The 17,557-nt window shown below is 40.2% G+C and overlaps 1 protein-coding gene across 1 annotated transcript in view; it reads left to right on the top strand.

Moving 5' to 3' along the window:
• The window catches only part of CAMK1D (calcium/calmodulin dependent protein kinase ID), a 643,088-nt gene that overhangs the window by 579,926 nt on the left and 45,605 nt on the right, over window positions 1-17,557 (top strand). The window contains exon 6 of the mRNA XM_007935426.2: window positions 16,458-16,533. Within this exon, the coding sequence (XP_007933617.1) occupies window positions 16,458-16,533 (76 nt within the window). The remainder of the gene's footprint in view (window positions 1-16,457; window positions 16,534-17,557) is intronic.

Genomic DNA, 17,557 nt, shown 5'->3' with positions numbered 1-17,557 from the left:
GTCCAAGATTATCTTCTGTGTCTGTGTTAATTGGTTTCCCTTTTCTTTGTTGAAGAGGGTCTGTGCAATCCTTCTGCCTAGTCCGCCATCTTGCCCTGCCCCCCAGTTGTTATATTTCTTAATATCATATTTGTATGCTGTGTGATTTCTCAGATTCTATGGATTTAGTGGAAAGGAAAATTAAACTTTTTTAAAAGAACTTTCAACTTTTTGTCTATAGATAAAATGGCAAAGGGTCTCTCCAGAAAAAGGCAAGCATGTGCACTTTTACTAGCTAGGTGATTCAGGAGTGAGCCATGATGGTTCAGTGTTTAAGTACTTGGCTGCTAACTGAAAGACTGGTGGTTTGAACCCACCCTGCAGCTCCATGGAGAAAGACTTGTTGTTGTGTGCCATTGAACCAATTCTGATTCATAGTAACTCTACAAAGTAGGACTATCCCATAGGGTTTTATAGACTGTAATCTTTACAGGACCAGATAGCCATGTCTTTTCTCCTGCAGGGCTGCTGGGTGAATTCAAACCACCGACCTTTCAGTTAGCCGAGCACTTACCCATTGTACCATCAGGGCTCCTTACCCTGTAAACATTACAGCATAGGGAACTCTGTGGGGCAGTTCTACTCTCTCAGTTCAAGTTGCTAAGAGTCAGGATTGATTCAGTGGCCCCTAACAACAGACTTTACTTTAGAAAGGAGACAAAGCAAGGGTGGTAGAGCTTTAACTGCTCTGTGATGTTTCTTAGCAAAATGAAATGTTTTTTTCCATCAAGCCTTGTTGATTCATCATCTTGTAAAAATTCATTTGGGGTACACACCAACAACCATACTCTTTTGTTATTGGATATCCCAAACCAAACCAAACCTGCTGCCATCAAGTTAATTCCAACTCATAGCAACTCTGTAGGACAGGGTAGAACTGCCCCATAGAGTTTACAAGACTATAAATCTTTACAGAAGCTGACTTCCTCCCCTTTCTCTCACAGAGCGGCTGGTGGATTTGAACCACTAGTCTTTTGGTTAGCAGTTGAATGCCTTAGCCATTGCACCACCAGAGCACCTTTCGTTATTGGATATTGATGTTGTTGTTGTTGTTAGGTGCTGTCAAGTCAGCTCTGACTCATAGCCATCATATGTACAACAGAGCAAAACACTGCCTATTTGGTCCTAGATGATTTGAGCCTCACAATCCTTGCTATAACTGAGCCCATTGTTGCAACCACTGTGTCAATCTGTCTTATTGAGGGCCTTCCTCTTCATTGACCCTTCACTTTACCAAGCATGATATCCTTCTCCAGGGAATGGTCCCTTCTGGCAACATGACCAAAGTAGGTGAGACAAAGTCTGGCCATTCTCACTTCCAAGGAGCATTCCAGCTGCACTTCCTTCAGGACAGATTTGTTAGTCCTTTTAGCAGACCACGATACTCTTAGCATTCTTTTCCAATACCAGAGATCAAAAACATCAATTCTTCTTCAGTCTTCCTTATTCATTGTCCAGCTCTCACGTGCATATGAGACAATCAAAAATACCATGGCCTGGGTTAGGCATACCTTAGCCTTCAAAGAAACATCTTTGCTCTTAAATACTTTAAAGAGGTTCTTTGCAGCAGATTTGCCCAGTGCAATATGTCATCTGATTTCTTGACTGCTGCTTCTATTGGTGTTGATTGTGGAACCAAGTAATATGAAAGCTTTGACAACGTCAATCTTTCCTCCATTTATTGTGATGCTGTTTATTGGTCCAGTTGTGAAGATTTTAATTTTCTTCATTTTGAGATGTAATCCATACTACAGACTGTACTCATTAATCTTCATCAATAAGTGCTTCAAGTCCTCTTCACTTTCAGCAAGCAAGGTTGTTAATGAGTCTTCCTCCAATTCTGACACCACACTCTTCTTCATATAGTCCAGCTTCTTATTTGCTCAGCATATAGATTGAACAAGTATGGTGAAAGGATACAAGCCTGATGCACTTCCTTCCTGATTTTAAACCATGCAGTATCCTCTTGTTCTGTTCCATTGACAGCCTCCTGGTCCATGTACAGGTTCCTTGTGAGCACAGTTAAGTGTTCTGGAATTCCCATTCTTCTCAATGTTATCACTAATTTGACATGGTCCACATAATTGAATGTTTTTGCATAGTCAATAAAACACAAGTAAACATCTTTCTGGTATTTCTTGCTTTCAGCTAAGATCCATCTGACATCAGCAATGATATTCCTCGTTCCAATAATATCTTCTTCTGAATCCAGCTTGCATTTCTGGAAGTTTTCTGTCCATATACTGCTGCAACTGTTTTTGAATTATCTTCAGCAAGATTTTACTTGCATGTGATATTAATGATATTGTTTGATAATTTCCACATTCTGTGGGATCACCCTTCTTTGGAATGGGTACAAATACGGATCTCATTATTGGATACTGCTCAAAAATAGGAAGGAATATTTACATTTGGTTCATCCTTCTGTTTGCAAGCAGAACTGCACCATAGTTCTTCATATGGTGGCAAATTATTGTTAAAGCTGATCAAGAAGGAGTCATTCCAGCCTCCTTCAGTAACTTGGTTGCAATTTTGCCTGAACATCCATTGCAGAACTCTTTGGTCTAGTTCTAGCTTAACTTGCCTCAAAATAGTTAAAACAAGTCTCATCTTGTTCTTTTCTAAATGCAGATGTTCAAGAAACGTTAGTCAATATTTGTAGCCTATTTTTTTCACCCACTTAGAAGAATGCTTCTAATTCACAGAATCACCACATTTTTAGAGCTTGGCATGGGACTGGAGATCATGATATCTTGGAAACTAGTGGCTCCATCAAGCACAGTGTTCAGATGAGGACCTTCATTGCTCAAGGCCACCCAGCCTGTGGTCGGTGGCCATTACAGAAGTAGGATGTGCATGCAGGTATCCTCAGTATCTCTGAGCTCTTAACTTAAATCTTCAGATTCTCAGTTTCTCATAAATAAAATAATCATGCTGGACTAAATGATCTCCATAATTTTGCCTGGTTCTGCCATTATGTGTTTCCACAAATATGGGACTTTGCAGTAATCCTTTAAGTATGTAAATATCCATGTGTCAAGAGTATTGATCATGTTTGTTTGTTTTCTGTCTCCATTCAGGACAGACAAGAAGAAATTAGATTAAATTGATTGATGTCACACATTTCTCCTCCATAGCCTAAGTAATCTTGATTCCTTTCATCTTTCCTCATAGGTCCTTTTTTCCCAACCCTTTAATCTTCACTTTTCTAAGTGGTAGTTTTCTTTCCACACAGCTTGGTTTTTATTTTTTGCTTGGTTAAATATCATATTTTGATATGTGACTATAAGCATTACATCATTGTTCTCATTCTCTCAGACTTCTAGTACTGCAACAGAACTTTATGTAACTGATAAACTGTCACACGGGCCACAGACAAGTAGGCGGAAGATCCAGATAAGAATCTTTTCTTTTCTTCTTTCTCAGGAGCTACTCACTGACAACCCACATCATGCATTTCATCACACTGTGTGCTCTAACTAAACCCCATTTGTTAGAACTTGGCCCGCTAAGTGAGGAGACTTTTGGGGCCTGTTCCTTTTGTTGGCCTTGATGTAGTGAATATGGACAGGGGATAAAAAGTTCATTGTTAGAACATGGGCAAATAGAGCACAGCCTTGCCTTTGAGGATCCCCATTTTCCCATGTACCAAAAACGAAAACCAAACCCACTTCCACTGAGTCGATTCTGACTTATAGTAACCCTGTTGGACAAAGTAGAACTTCCCCATAAGCTTCCCGAAGCTATAAATCTTTACAGAAGCAAGCTCTCCTCATCTTTCTCCTACAGAGTGGCTAGTGGGTTCAAACCACCATTCTTTTGGTTAGAAACTAAATTCTTTAACCACTACCAGAGCTCTTCTACATGTATAGTCCCATTAAATCCTTCTTCAACCAAAAAAACCAAACTCGCTGCCATCGAGTCAGATCTGACTCATAGCAACCCCTCCTTGGGTTTCTGAAGCGTTGTCACTGCTAAGGTAGATTGCCCTATCTTCCTTCTGAGGATTGGGTGGTGGGTTTGAACTGCCAGTCCTCTGGTTAGCAGTCAAATGCCTTAGGCACTGCGCCACCAGAGCTCCCAAATCTTCCTTAGTACAGTGTTTTGAAGCAGTTTTTACCTTTCAAGAATCTCTTAGCAGCTCTGCTCTAAATACTTGATGTTGAGATGCACCTTCACACTTTGAGGACTGGTACCATTTTATGCTGGTAGAGAGGAGGTAGAGAAGCATTGTGCACCTTGTTCTTTTTTATTTTTCCCTTTGTAATGATTATAAAAGAGCTCCCTGGGTGGCACAAATGGTTAAACATTGGTGTAGTGCCTAGCGCATTTGACGGCTAACCAGAAGGCTGGCAGTTCAAACCCACCAGCCACTCCTTGGAAGGAAGATTGGGCGATCTACTTCCATAGTGATACTGCCTCGGAAACCCAAGGAGGGGTCGCTATGAGTAGGATCTGACTTGATGGTGGTGAGTTTGGTTTTTTGGTAATAGCTGAAAGGTTGGCAGTTCAAACTCACCCAGAGGCACCTCAAAAGACAGGCCTGGTGATCTGCTTCTGAAAGGTCACAGCCTTGGAAACCTGATAGGGAAGTTGTGCTTTATACACATAGGGCCACCGTGAGTCAGAATCGACTGGCAACTAACAACAACACAATGATTTAAAAAAAAAAAAAACCTTTGGAATGATTATAACAGTCTTACAAATTTGAAATGTAGCTTCTTGTCAGATTTCAGAACGATGCAATGGCTTAAGTATCCCATTGCTGACACAAACCCATTAGCGTGGAAGGCTGGATCTTGGGACACCCTATAAGGAAGACATGATAGAGTTATTTGTTGCCACATCTCTCTGAAATGTCTTACTCAGAACATTTTCTTTCCTCCATCCCACTGAATTCCAGGTCTCTCCCACATTTTAAAATACCAGCTGCCCTCCCATTTTCCACTCCCTTCCTATTCTGAAGCCTCACCTCTCCACCCACCAGCCACATTTTGGCTTTGGTAGCATTTGAACAGAAATCCCAACTCAGATTAGGATTGTCATTATAAACCAGTTTGGTGCTTTAATGGGAATTTGTCATTCCTGTGGTGAAATCCTAGAGGCTATAGGAAAGTCTGAGTGAACTACTCTTTAGTAATACATTTTTAGCAAATTATAACTCTAAGTTAAATCCTATAGTAAGGGTAAGAATGAGAGAAGGCATCTATACCAGGAGAAAAGAATAGCACTCTCCCAGAGACTTCCACTCTTCCTCTTAACTTCTGAGCCCTTCTTGGGTTGAAGAAAACCACAGACAAGGAATGATTCTGAATTTCAGCTATATTATTTATTTGCCAGCAATCCAGACTGCAGTACTTTAGACTTACTGGAGCTACAACCCACTTTGAAAGCAAAACCACCTCAAAGCAAAAACTAAAACTGTTTATCAAGATGCTCATAATGACTCATTATCTGACTTTTTCGTTTTTGCTGCTGAAAAGTCTGCAACCACCAAGAATAAGAGCCAACTGAACACATTCAATATCACCTACTTGCCATAATGTAATTCTAAGGCCAAATTCTTCACTGAATTTTTTGAGGTTCTAGTAATACAAAAGCTGAATTTTATTTTTATTTACTTATTTTTATTTCCCATCTCTGAAAAGGACATTGCTGGAGAATATGACGAATGCATAGAAATAACATCTTTTTCTCTCACTGTTTAAAAGAAATCCTTCTACCTTTATGTACTTGCAGTATCACTAGCTCTTTGAATCAATATTACGATTTGATTTAGATTCTTCACTCATCCACCAGCAAGGGGAGTTGTGTTTTTTCTCATTGTCTGTTGCGAGTTCCTCAAGAATAGGAACTCAAGTGTCTAACCCTGGACATAGCCATCTAATGATATTCCTTAAAATGTGAGATCATATCTCCTCTTCAGTTGAGCAAAATGAAAGTTGTTTCAAATTCTTTATCAGAAAGAAATAACTCTATGACATAGTTGTAGGTGTGCCCTTTAAGATGGGAAACTGAAACATAGAAACAAAATGAATTCTCTGAGATCCACTGGCATAAAGCCCAGCCTATCATTCTGTCCTCTGATCAGTGCTGGGTCTGAGATAACAAAGGTGAGAGTGCCACTGTATATGTGTTCAATCTAGTAATTTTTCAAGCACTTTTATGGAAGCCCAGTGCTCTCCTCACTAGTTCACCCTACTTCTCTGTTAGGCTTCTTCCTGTAAAGACTCTATTGTATTGTCTAAACTATCTAGCTAAATCAGAGATGACAAAAGACAGAATTTGAACACAGTAGGCCCACCCTCCAGAATACTCTATCCAGCTCACTTGCTGTTAGGTAGATGAGTGAAAATAGTCTACATTAAACCATAATCTTCATGACTGTTTAAAACCAGACAAAACCAAACCAAACCCACTGCCATCAAGTTGATTCTGATTCATAGTGAACCTTTAAGACAGAGAGGAACTGCTCCATAGGGTTTCTAAGGCTGTAAATCTTTATGGAAGCACACTACTTCTTCTATACCCCATGGTTGGGTTTGAACCACCATCCTTTTGGTTAACAGCTCAAAGCTTTCACCAGTATACCACCAGAACTTCTTTTAAAGCCAGACTACTAAAGTATAATTTTTTATTCCGTCAACCATTTCACTAATTTTACCTCTCATTTAATTATAAAATGCTGCGTCTTACCTCATCTACTATTTCTTTCTTTTTCATTGTGGTAAGTATTGTATATATTTTCCATTCTAACTTTTTTTTTTTTTTTTTTTTTGCAGATACAGTTCAATGACATTAATTATGTTCATCATGTTGTGTAACCTTCACCCTATCTATTTCCAAATCTTTCCATCACATTTAATAAAAGTTTATGCCTTCTAAGCAATAGCTCCCTCTTTCATATCTGAAACTATTACTTTATTGCTAGAACACATTGCAAACACAATTCTTATGCTACCCTGCCACACCTGTTTCTTTTACCCTGCGTATCATTCTTATTCTCTCAATTTGCAGTCTCTCCAGCCTTTGGCTATTGAGGAAAATATGTATATGTGCCATCAGTGTTTTCAGAGTTTTATTTAGAGTAGGTTAAACTTGAAAATCCAAATCACTTCTCACAACTTGCCATGGTCTCATCTGTCTTGGCCTTGTCATCTTCCTCAGAGGATTCTGAGGCTGGTACCTGGTTCCATCTGTGGCTTGTGTCATTACCCAGCAGAACAGAAATACAATGAGGGCTGGAGCCAGGTTTGCCTCCCTCACTCCATAAAGCTGGTGCCTAAAATGGCACCCAGACCATAGGAAGTACTTCAGTAACTCTTTATTCAGTGATTGAATAAAAGGACAGATACCATCCAGGTTCTGTTGGTTCTGGATCATTGGATTTCATTTTCTAGAATCCAGGCATGCTCTTTTTTTTCCTGGCTGCCCTCTCCTGACTGACTATTCCTTTCTTTCACCCACAGAAAGTGATCATCATTGGAGTACAGAGAAGGGTGGTAGAACAATGTTCTTGTTCTTGTTCTTGTTAGGTGCCATTGAGTTGGTGCTGACTCACAGCAACCCTATGTACAACAGAATGAAACACTACCCATTTCTGCACCATCCTTATAGTTGTTGCTGTTTTTGAGTCCATTGTTGCAGCCCTGTGTCAATCCATCTCTTTGAGGGTCTTCCTCTTTTTCACTGACCCTCCACTTTACCAAGCATGATGTTCTTCTCCAGGAACTAGTCCCTCCTGATGCCATGTCCAAAGTACTTGAGATGAAGTCTCGCCATCCTTGCTTCTAAGGAACATTCTAGCTGTAGTTCTTCCCAGACAGGTTTGTTCATTCTTCTGGCAGTCCATGGTCTTTTCAATATTCTTCACCAACAGTAGGTGAACTAATAACATGAGTATGAGCTTAGTAACAGGTTGAGGTCTCATATTCCTCCACTCTCAACAGAAACTTCTCCTCAGCACATCTTTGAGAGCTCAGGAAATGGGGAAATTATTTTTCTACTTTATAAGAGCATGAAGATTGATTACCGCCACTCCCTACCTCCCACCCCAAAAGACAGCTGGTCTCTTAGTTTTCAGTTACACTTGCTTAAGACTTTTTCTTCTCCTGCCTTTAGGAAGGAAAATCGGCAGCTTAATTGTTTGAAAAACAAGATGAAAGGTTTCTGAAATTCTTTTTATTTTAATCTCTGGAGTTCTTCCCTTTACCAGGAACATTTGATCTAAACCAATAAAATATAGCTTGGTTTAAAGAAGAAGTTTCCCACAAAGCGGAATTTTCCATGAGTGGATTGGTAATGAGTTTCACAGTAGTAAATTTAATAATTTTAAATTCTGAACCTACTGTTTTACTAAGGGGAATGCGTTAAGCCTGGGGCTCAGAAGGAGGACCACTCTGACCACAGAGAGGTCTCTCATAGCTCAGGGATGCTCTGCTGAGGCAGCATGATTTACATGGAGATTAACTTTTATTTACTTTTATAAACTAAATAAGGTTATAGAATATTCTTTCTGTCAGGAATAGCAAAGAAAAGCGAATTAGTAACACCCAAGGTCTGAACAAGGAGGAGGTTCTAAGATATCATTTAACTGTTTTTTGTTTGTTTGTTTGTTTGTTTTGTTTTTTCTGCCCTTCAGCCCAAAACCTAGTATTGTTTGTTTGTTTTGTTTTTTTCTGCCCTTCATCCCAAAACCTAGTAATTCTAAAGTCCCTTTGGGAAAAGGTTTTGAAAGGAGAACAATTTGAATGACAAACACATATGCTGCAGAGAATCTAGGTGAATTCTACCTCTTTTATCCCCAAAATTTGTATCAGAAATCATTTGCTTATGGAAAGATATTTAGCAATTGCTTTCGCTTTAACCTAATGTAGATACTTCCTGTCTTGGTAACCTCTAATGCTGCTCTAACAGAAATACTGCAAGTGGATGGCTTTAACAAACAGGAATTTATTCTCTTACAGTTTAGGAGGCTAAAAGTCCAAATTCAGTGTGCCAGCTCTAGGGGCTGGGTGAAGGCCCCTTGACCTTTGACTTGAGCTCTGGATCTTATTCCAGGCCCACTGAAGGTATATACTAACTCAGGCAGCTGTTGGCTGCTGAGGCTGACGAATCCAAGGTTGGCAGGTAAAATGGCATAATCCCAAGATCAGTAGGCAACTCAGCAGGCCACTGGTTCAACCAGGAACTAGAGATGACTTGGCCAAATGCAGGATCCAGACATATCAAAAAACTAGAGACTTTTCTCAAAACTTCTTCATATATACTGGAAGCAGGCCACACCCCAAAGACAATTAGCTTCTCACAGCAGATTCCACCATGGAGTTGATAACACTACATCCAATCTCCTCATGGTGAATAGCTACATCCAGCAGCCATGTTACTCAAAACCACAGCCCAGTCAAGTTGACACATAACTTTAACTACCACACTTTCCAATCTACTAGTTGTTTGTGTCTCAAAATCCATTTGTCTCCGCCTCTGTTTTTATTCTTTTTCTCTCTGTATCTCCTCAACAAAAATATTTAAGGCAGCTAAGTTTGAATCCAATTGCATGGAATTTTCCATAGAAATAACCATATGGATGGTGACGAGTTTCGGTTCAGATAAACTTTTCTTGACTAACCTGGACATGCAGAACCCTGAAAAGACAAAGACTATTGCGCATGCAGTCTGGTATTTGACAATGTGATTCACACAGTAGTGAAAGGATGTGTAAGGTGTGATAGGAGTGCTAATGTATTACAGGATTTTGTGAGTTACCTGAGAACTCAACTGTCATGCCCATCACATGTCATCCAGATACAGCTGTCTCCACCCCAACCCCACTCTCTGTACCTTAAAAAGTGTGACTTTGGCCAAGCCTAAGGGACAGTCATAAGGGAGCTCTGGTGGCACAGTGGTTAAAGCTTTCAGCTGCTCAAACCTACCAGCCACTCCACAGTCTACTCTCATAAACGTTACAGCCTCAGAAACCCTATGGGGCAGTTCTACTCTGTCCTATAGGGTCACTATGAGTTGGAATTGACTCAACAACATCAGGTTTGGTTTTATGGTTAAAAGACAATCAGAAGGTTGTTCCTGCTTCCTATCTTGTATATGTCCTTCCCAACACTTCCATGAGGGTGGGTCTATAGCCTCCAGGGACTGTGTTTTGTCATCCACTCAAGGAATGGATATGTCCTTCTCCTCTTGAGTCAATTTTGTCTCTGCCATGGCTGTGCCAGAATAAGTCCTTTCTTGCTCTGGCTATGGGCCGATAGCACCACAAAGAAGTCACAGGGCCTTTTAATGACTTCTGTCTTTGTCAATAGCTCTAATTAGGTTCTTATGATTTAAAAAAAAAAAAAAAAAAAAAAACCTCCCTCCATTAGAAGGTTTCAGAGCAGCCCCTCTTCACATGAATTCTGCTGTGTACAATTAGGAAAGAATATTAATTCTCTTTTGATTGAAGTTTGTTGGAATCTCCAGGCAGAATTAGGGAAGAGATGGATCTGTGGCTCAGAGAAGCCTCATCCTTTTTTCAGACTATCGATGGATGTTGCTCTGTCCTGCCTTGGCCAGGTAGCTCATTTCTATTCTGAAAGTTTGTAAACTAGATGCTGTGATTTTCAGAATTTCGGAAGAATCCCTGTGAGTGGTTTAAGATTGTTAACCTAATACTTGGGAGTTTGACTTGTAATCAATGTGAATTTATCACCACCACCAGTTGCCATTGGGTCGATTCCAACCCATGGTAACCTCATTGTATCAGAGTAAAACTGTGCTCCATAAGGTTTTCAATGGCTGAATTTTCAGAAGTAAATTTCCAGGCTTTTTTTCCTGAGATTCCTCTGGATGAACTCAAACCTCCAACCTTTCAGTTAGCAGTAATGATTTGCGGCACTCAGGGACTCTCTTAACGTAAATTGTTGTTGCTAGTCATCATCGAGTTAATTTGGACTCATGGCAACACTATATATGCAGAGTAGAACAACCCCATAGGCTTTTCAAGGCTGTGGACTTTTGAAAGCAGATTGCCAAGTCTGTCTTCCAAGATGCCCCTAGGTGGGTTCAAACTGCCAGCCTTTTGGCTAGTAGTCAAGCACTTAACCCCAAGGCCTCCTTCAGTGTTAATGTTGTTGGTGGTGGTGATTGATGTCCAATCAGTTCCAACTCATGGCAACCTCATGTGAATGTTGTTGTTGTTGTTGTTAGGTGTACATGAAGTCAGTTCCAACTCCTAGTGACTCTGTATACACAATAGAACAAAACACTGCCCAGTCCTCCACCATCCTCAGAATCATTGCTACATTTGAGCCTGTTGTTGCACCCACTCTGTCAGTCCTTTTTCTTAAGGGTCTGACTCCTTTCCTCTGACCCTCTATTTTACCCAGCATGATATCTTCTCCAGAGATTGGTCTCTCCTGATAACATGTCCAAAGTACGAAAGACGAATTCCCACCATCCTTACTTCTAAGGAACATTCTAGTTGTACTTCTTCCAAGACATATTTTTTCATTCTTCTGGCAGTCCATGGCATATTCAGTATTTGCCAACATCATTATTCAAATCATTAGTTCTTCTTCGGTCTTCTTTATTCATTGCCCAGCTTTCGCATGCATATGTGGTAATTGAAAATACCATGGCTTGGGTCAGGCACAACTTAGTCTTGGAAGTAACATCTTTGCTCTTTAACATTTTAAAACGATCTTGAATAGTAGCTTCTAAAAAGATTAGGGTGGAAAATAGACTCTCCCAGCCCTGCATAAGTTGAAAGGAATCAAGAAGATGGTAGAATTTTGGGTATACAGGCCAAGGTGAATTCAACAGGTTGTTGAAACAAGGAGCAATGTAGAACACAAAAGGAGAGGATCAAGAGAACAAATAATTCAGTTGACCTCATGGTTTCATCATGATCTCATCCCCACATCAAATTGTCAGGAGGGTTTTAAATGTTGCCTGAGAGTTTATTTTTTTCAGGAATTACTGTGAGATGAAATGTAGCTACTTGACAGTAATCGAGTACTTTCTCAAGCTATGTTCCAAAGAATTGCATCAAAAATAGAATTATAATTGGTTGCAAGAATTATATCAAAAGTGAAATTAGAATTTAGACTATTAGTGCATGTGTCATTATAAATTTTAAAGATATTTTAAGTTGGTGAGACTGTTATTTCCATATCATGATGTTTGTGTTGTTATTGTTATAACTCAGATAGGAAGCAAACACCTCCCCCCCCCCAAAAAAAATGTTCAATACAGGTATATAGATGTCAAGCTGCAATATTACAATCCTCATATTGACTTGTTAATAATTAAGAACTTTTCCTTTAGTGTCCATCTTCCTAGATCTAAACCAGAAAACTTTTTTTTTTTTTTAAATGTTATCATTTGAACAAAATCTCATTTAAATTTTTACATAAATGAGTTGTGGTTTCCAGAATTTAAATATCTCAAGTAGCATTCAAGTTTCACATTGCATAAAAAATCAGTCAGTCACTTTTCAAGTCTATGCATTGCCTTGTACAATTCCCCCAAAACTTGGTGAAATTGACACATTGAAGGTGATATGTGTGACGTGCAAGTGTCCGTGGGTGTGTGATTTCTAGAGGGAAACCATGTTCTTTATTTTCTCATTTTCTGAGCAACGGATGGTGGCCAGTATGTTCCTCTCTCATCAGATGATGAGGATGCAGAGGAGCATAAAGATGTTGGTCTTGCAAAGAATCCTCCCTCCCACGGTCCACAGTGCTAAGATTGTCAAGATGGAGAGCTTGAATACACAGAGTATTAGTTCTTTCTCAGAATGATACTGGCTTTCTAGTGCTGTGATCTCTTACTACCCCTATAAAGATCTTGGCTGCTTTTTTCCCCACGACCCGCCTGTCAGTTTGTTGTACTGTGGTGGACTGTGTATTGCTGTGATGCTGGAAACCACCATTATTTCAAATACCAGCACAGAAACCTATGGTAGACAGGTTTTAGCAGAGCTTCCAAAATAGAAAGAAAGGTTTGATGATCTAGTTCTGAATGTAAGCCAGTGGAAACTTGATGGATCACAACAGAGCATTGTCCCATATAGTATGAGAAGGTGAGCCTCCTAGGTTGGAAGGCACTCAAAATACACAGTGGCCAGAACAGTGGGCTCACACATACCAATGGTTGTAAAGATGGTTGCAGGACTGGGCAACATTTTGTCTGTTGTACATGAGGTCGTTATGAATCTGAGCTGATTCAATAGCAACTAACAAGAACAAAGACTATGAGTCAGGGGATTGGCCCAAACTTTGTTTGTAAACTGTGGGAGCAGCTTATTGGAGATGCCTGTGGCTTCCTTCTCTATGCTCCTTCCCCATAGGTCTCATTTGGCACCTGCTGGGTAACAAGAGTTCATGCTCTGATCTTGCCTGAGCTCCCAGTGCCTCTGCACCATTTGACAGCTGGTTGTATGCTCTGACTGGATGAGGAGGGCCTCACCATCTGAGGAGTGCTGCTGCCCTCTTTGATGTGGAACCAGGGCCCTCTACTCAGAAGCTTGGCTTTGTGCTCATGACATGCTGTCGTCAGCTGGGCTGGAAGGGAATGCTGGGTCAGGCATTGTTCTGTGAGCTTTCTCTGCCCCTTTTGAACTTTCCATCAGGCCACAAGGATAGCCTTGGAGGCTCAGAAATACACTTCTTGCTAATGCAGTCACCTCACACCATCTGTGCCTGTGTGACCACTCAGACAGGAACATCAGTTCAGGGAATGCATAGCTCGTGAATCAGGAAGACATTTACTGTGGTAAATGGCTCCCTTTTGTCAGTTGCTGTAATAGAAGAGCCTGAGAAATATACTCTTAGCAGTTATGGGGAAAAGGAGGCAGCCAGTTTACAATTATCTGAGGATTCCTTCTCTACTTTGTGAGTTCCCTAGCTTTATAGTCATTTCTCATTTTGCTACCTACATTGAGGATGAGCATAGCAACAGAAGGATGTACACATTTATTTGTTTTTCTCTTATTTAAAAAAATAAAAAAGTCTGATAAAGTTTAGGGAAATTGGAGACTGAAACCTAAAATGAGATTTGAGGATTATTTGTAGACTGTATTTCTCACTTATCATATCCAGAGACAATCAACAATTGTTTGTATCCTCTTCTATTCTTGTTCAGGAAGATATTTATCTTCAACACAATGAAAGATAGGATTTCTTTGTTACTTTTCCTGCAAAGGGATTTTTCTTAAAAACGGAAGTAATGCTCACCTTGATACACAGTATATTCCAGTGAAAGCAGCAGGGAAAGGGTCAGATTGGCCTGGGTTTTAACCCCAGCCCTTCCATATCTACCCGTGTCACATTGGGCAAGTTATTTAACTTCTCTGCAGCTCATTTTCCTTATCTATAAGGTGCATATGGAGTCCTGGTTGGTGCAAATCGTTAATTTTCACCTGCTAACCAAAGGGCTAGGAGCTCTGGTAGCATAGTGCCTATGGTACTTGACTGCTAACCTTCAAACCCACCAGCCACTCCTCGGAAGGAAGGTTGGGCAGTCTACTTCCGTAGTGATGCTGCCTCGGAAACCCAAGGAGGGGTCACCATGAGTCGGGTCTGACTTGATGGCACATAACAACAACAGCAACAACAATCAAAGGGCTGGAGGTTTGTGTCCACCATAGACCTTGAAAGAAAGGCCTGGCAATCTACTTCCAAAAAAACTAGCCACTGAAAACCCTGTGGAGCACAGTTCCACCCTGACACACACACAGTCCCCATGAGTGGGAATTGATTTGATGACAACAGATATATAGGTAATGACCATTGCCAGAGTTTCTAATTGTCAGGACCACATTAGAAAATGTTTATGGATGACTAGCAGAAGACTCAGCTCCTGGTATGCTTTTAATATGGATTAGATTCCTTTTGAGAGGAATTTGGTGCAGAGGCAGCCTACCAGGCCCAAAGCCTGTCCCTGCCTCTTTCTAGCTAGATAACCTTGAACAAGTTATTCAACTTCTCAATTACCTTTGTTTCCTCCCTTTTAACTTAGTGATGATGATGATGGTGATAGTAACATTTCTTCCCAACCCCCGGATTGTTGGAGTAAGTGAGTTAATGCACCCAAAGCTCTTAGAAGACACAGTCCAGTATAGAACAAGTGCCTTATAAGCCATAGTGATTTTTTGAAAGGGTATTTCCTCTATTCTTTCAGTTTCTCTGGAAAGTCTTTGCTCAATCAGCTCTTTTTGCATTGAAAAAAAAAAGAAATTTTAATTGTGAATAAGGTTTAATGTCTCTTCTTGTATTTATTTACTCTTTGCACAAATACTTGAGTGCCAACTATGCCAGGTAAATGACCCTGGGATGAAATCATGAGGTCAGGAACAGGGAGTACGAGAACAGATCAAAATAAATCCAAATCTTCACCCTCTCCCACACAGGATGACTTGATGAATAGTGGTTTAGGAAAAAGAAAGTGAGATTAAACAGCATTTTTCATGTTCCACAGATAAAAAAAAATAAAATAAAATGACAGGTAATCTCCCCTAAACCTGAGATAGTAAACTTAGAGCAGGCCTAGTGCAAAATTCCCAAAGACCAACTTTAGCTCCAACCTCTACTGAATTACAAGCTCCATGAAGGCAGATTGAGGAACTCATAGTCCCCTCAGCACCTAGCAAGACCCTACACAAAGGCTGAAATGGTTCCTGGAGTTGAATTCAGATGAATTCACATTCCCGAGACCTTAAACTAAATATTATCTTTCTGTGCCTCAGTCTGATACAAGCTGTGGGCACAGCACCAACATATAATACACATCTATTGAGTATTTGTTGATTGATTTTGGTTGGTAATTTCCAGTTAAACATATACTCACATACCATCCTCATTTTTTTTCTAGTTAGAAAAGCTGACAAATAAAACAAGTCTGATCTCTCTAGTCAAGTTCTAGACTCTCAATGTTCTGTCCCAATGTTGTTGTGTTGTTTTTTTGTGCCATCGAGTGAGACTGACTCATAGCGACCCCTCCTTGGGTTTCTGAGGCAGTGTCACTACGGAAGTAGATTGCCCCATCTTCCTTCTGAGGAGTGGCTGGTGGGTTTGAACCGCCAGCCTTCTGGTTAGTAGTCAAGTGCCTTAGGCACTATGCTACCACAGCTCCAATAGCACACAGAAAAAGAAGAAACTAAAAATTGTCTCATGCTATAGATATTTAAAGGAGCTCTGGCGGCATAGTGAATAAGGCATTTGGCTGCTAACCAGAAGGTCAGTGACTCAAACCTAACAGCCACTCCGTGGAAGGAAGATCAGGCAATCTACTTCTGTAAAGATTTACAGCCTTAGAACCCCAGTGAGGGTCACAATGAGTCAGAAGCAACATGATGGCTGTGAGTTTGGTTTTGGTTTTATAGATATTTAAATTGTCAAGTGTGTCTCTCTCTTATAATTTCACAGCTCCGGAGGTCCTCGCCCAGAAACCTTACAGCAAAGCTGTTGACTGCTGGTCCATCGGGGTGATTGCCTACATCTTGTAAGTATTGCTTTGCCATTTTGGCTTGGGCTACAAACTGTTATAGAAATATTAGGACATCTGTAAAAGAAATCACAATAAGGAAAAATGTAATAAGAATAGAAACAGCTTTGGAGTTCCTTTTGTGCCCTATCCATATAACCATGAAATTGAAGTCATGGGCCATAGGTTCTATGCAGTTGTTTGAGGGTGATCAATTTTGGTTTTTGTTGTTGTTGTTGATTTTTTTATTATTATTACTCCACTTTTAGATTATTTTCAAATTATTTCTTTCAACAGTTATATTTTCAAATGTTTATTATGGAACATACTTTTAGGATGGGGTTAAGCCAACTATTTATCTGATTGACAGGAAGTTAATTTCCCCTCCTCCTCATCTCCAAGGAAAGAAATGTTTTCTGGCAGACAGACCTCTACACACAGGGTAAACTTAGGGGGTTATGATCAGAGACAGGTCTGACAGTATGTGGCATCTGGTTTTCCTTGGAGGAATGCTGGAAACATCCCTTCAGAATTGACTTTGTCTCATTATTTGGGAAGCAAACGTTCTTCCTACAGCACATTCAGCTAGGCAGCTTTTGTAGTTTAGTGTGGATTTAGGTGACAGCTCCTATAGATTCTTACCATTATCGTAGGAGAATTTTACCCATTACAATGTACTTGGCAGGTAGGGCTCCCACTTACACACGCAAATAGGTAAAGGCCATATTCTTCTGAGCTATAAAACTAAGAAATTGCATTTATATTTTGCTTCCACTTCCAAAACACATTGACCGTCTTCTACAGTAGTTTCATTCTTTTGAGGGGTATGGGGTTTACAGGTCTTCTTGAAAACTGAGTGAGAGCTGTGGGCCCTCTTCACAGATAAAGTCATATATACATACAATTTTGCATGCCATTTTAGGGGGGCTTCTGGGTAAGCAAACACTTCACATGGGCCCTGTGTTTGTTTACCCTGCTTCCAAAAATCCTCAACTAAAATTTTTATCAGAGGTCCTGCCTTGCCCAGCTTGACAGTGAAAAA

This window comes from Orycteropus afer, unplaced genomic scaffold (assembly GCF_000298275.1).
Source record: "Orycteropus afer afer isolate SDZICR_OR568_19922 unplaced genomic scaffold, OryAfe1.0 scaffold00028, whole genome shotgun sequence".
NCBI classification, from domain to species: Eukaryota; Metazoa; Chordata; class Mammalia; order Tubulidentata; family Orycteropodidae; genus Orycteropus; species Orycteropus afer.
This window is presented reverse-complemented; position numbering and strand designations above follow the sequence as displayed.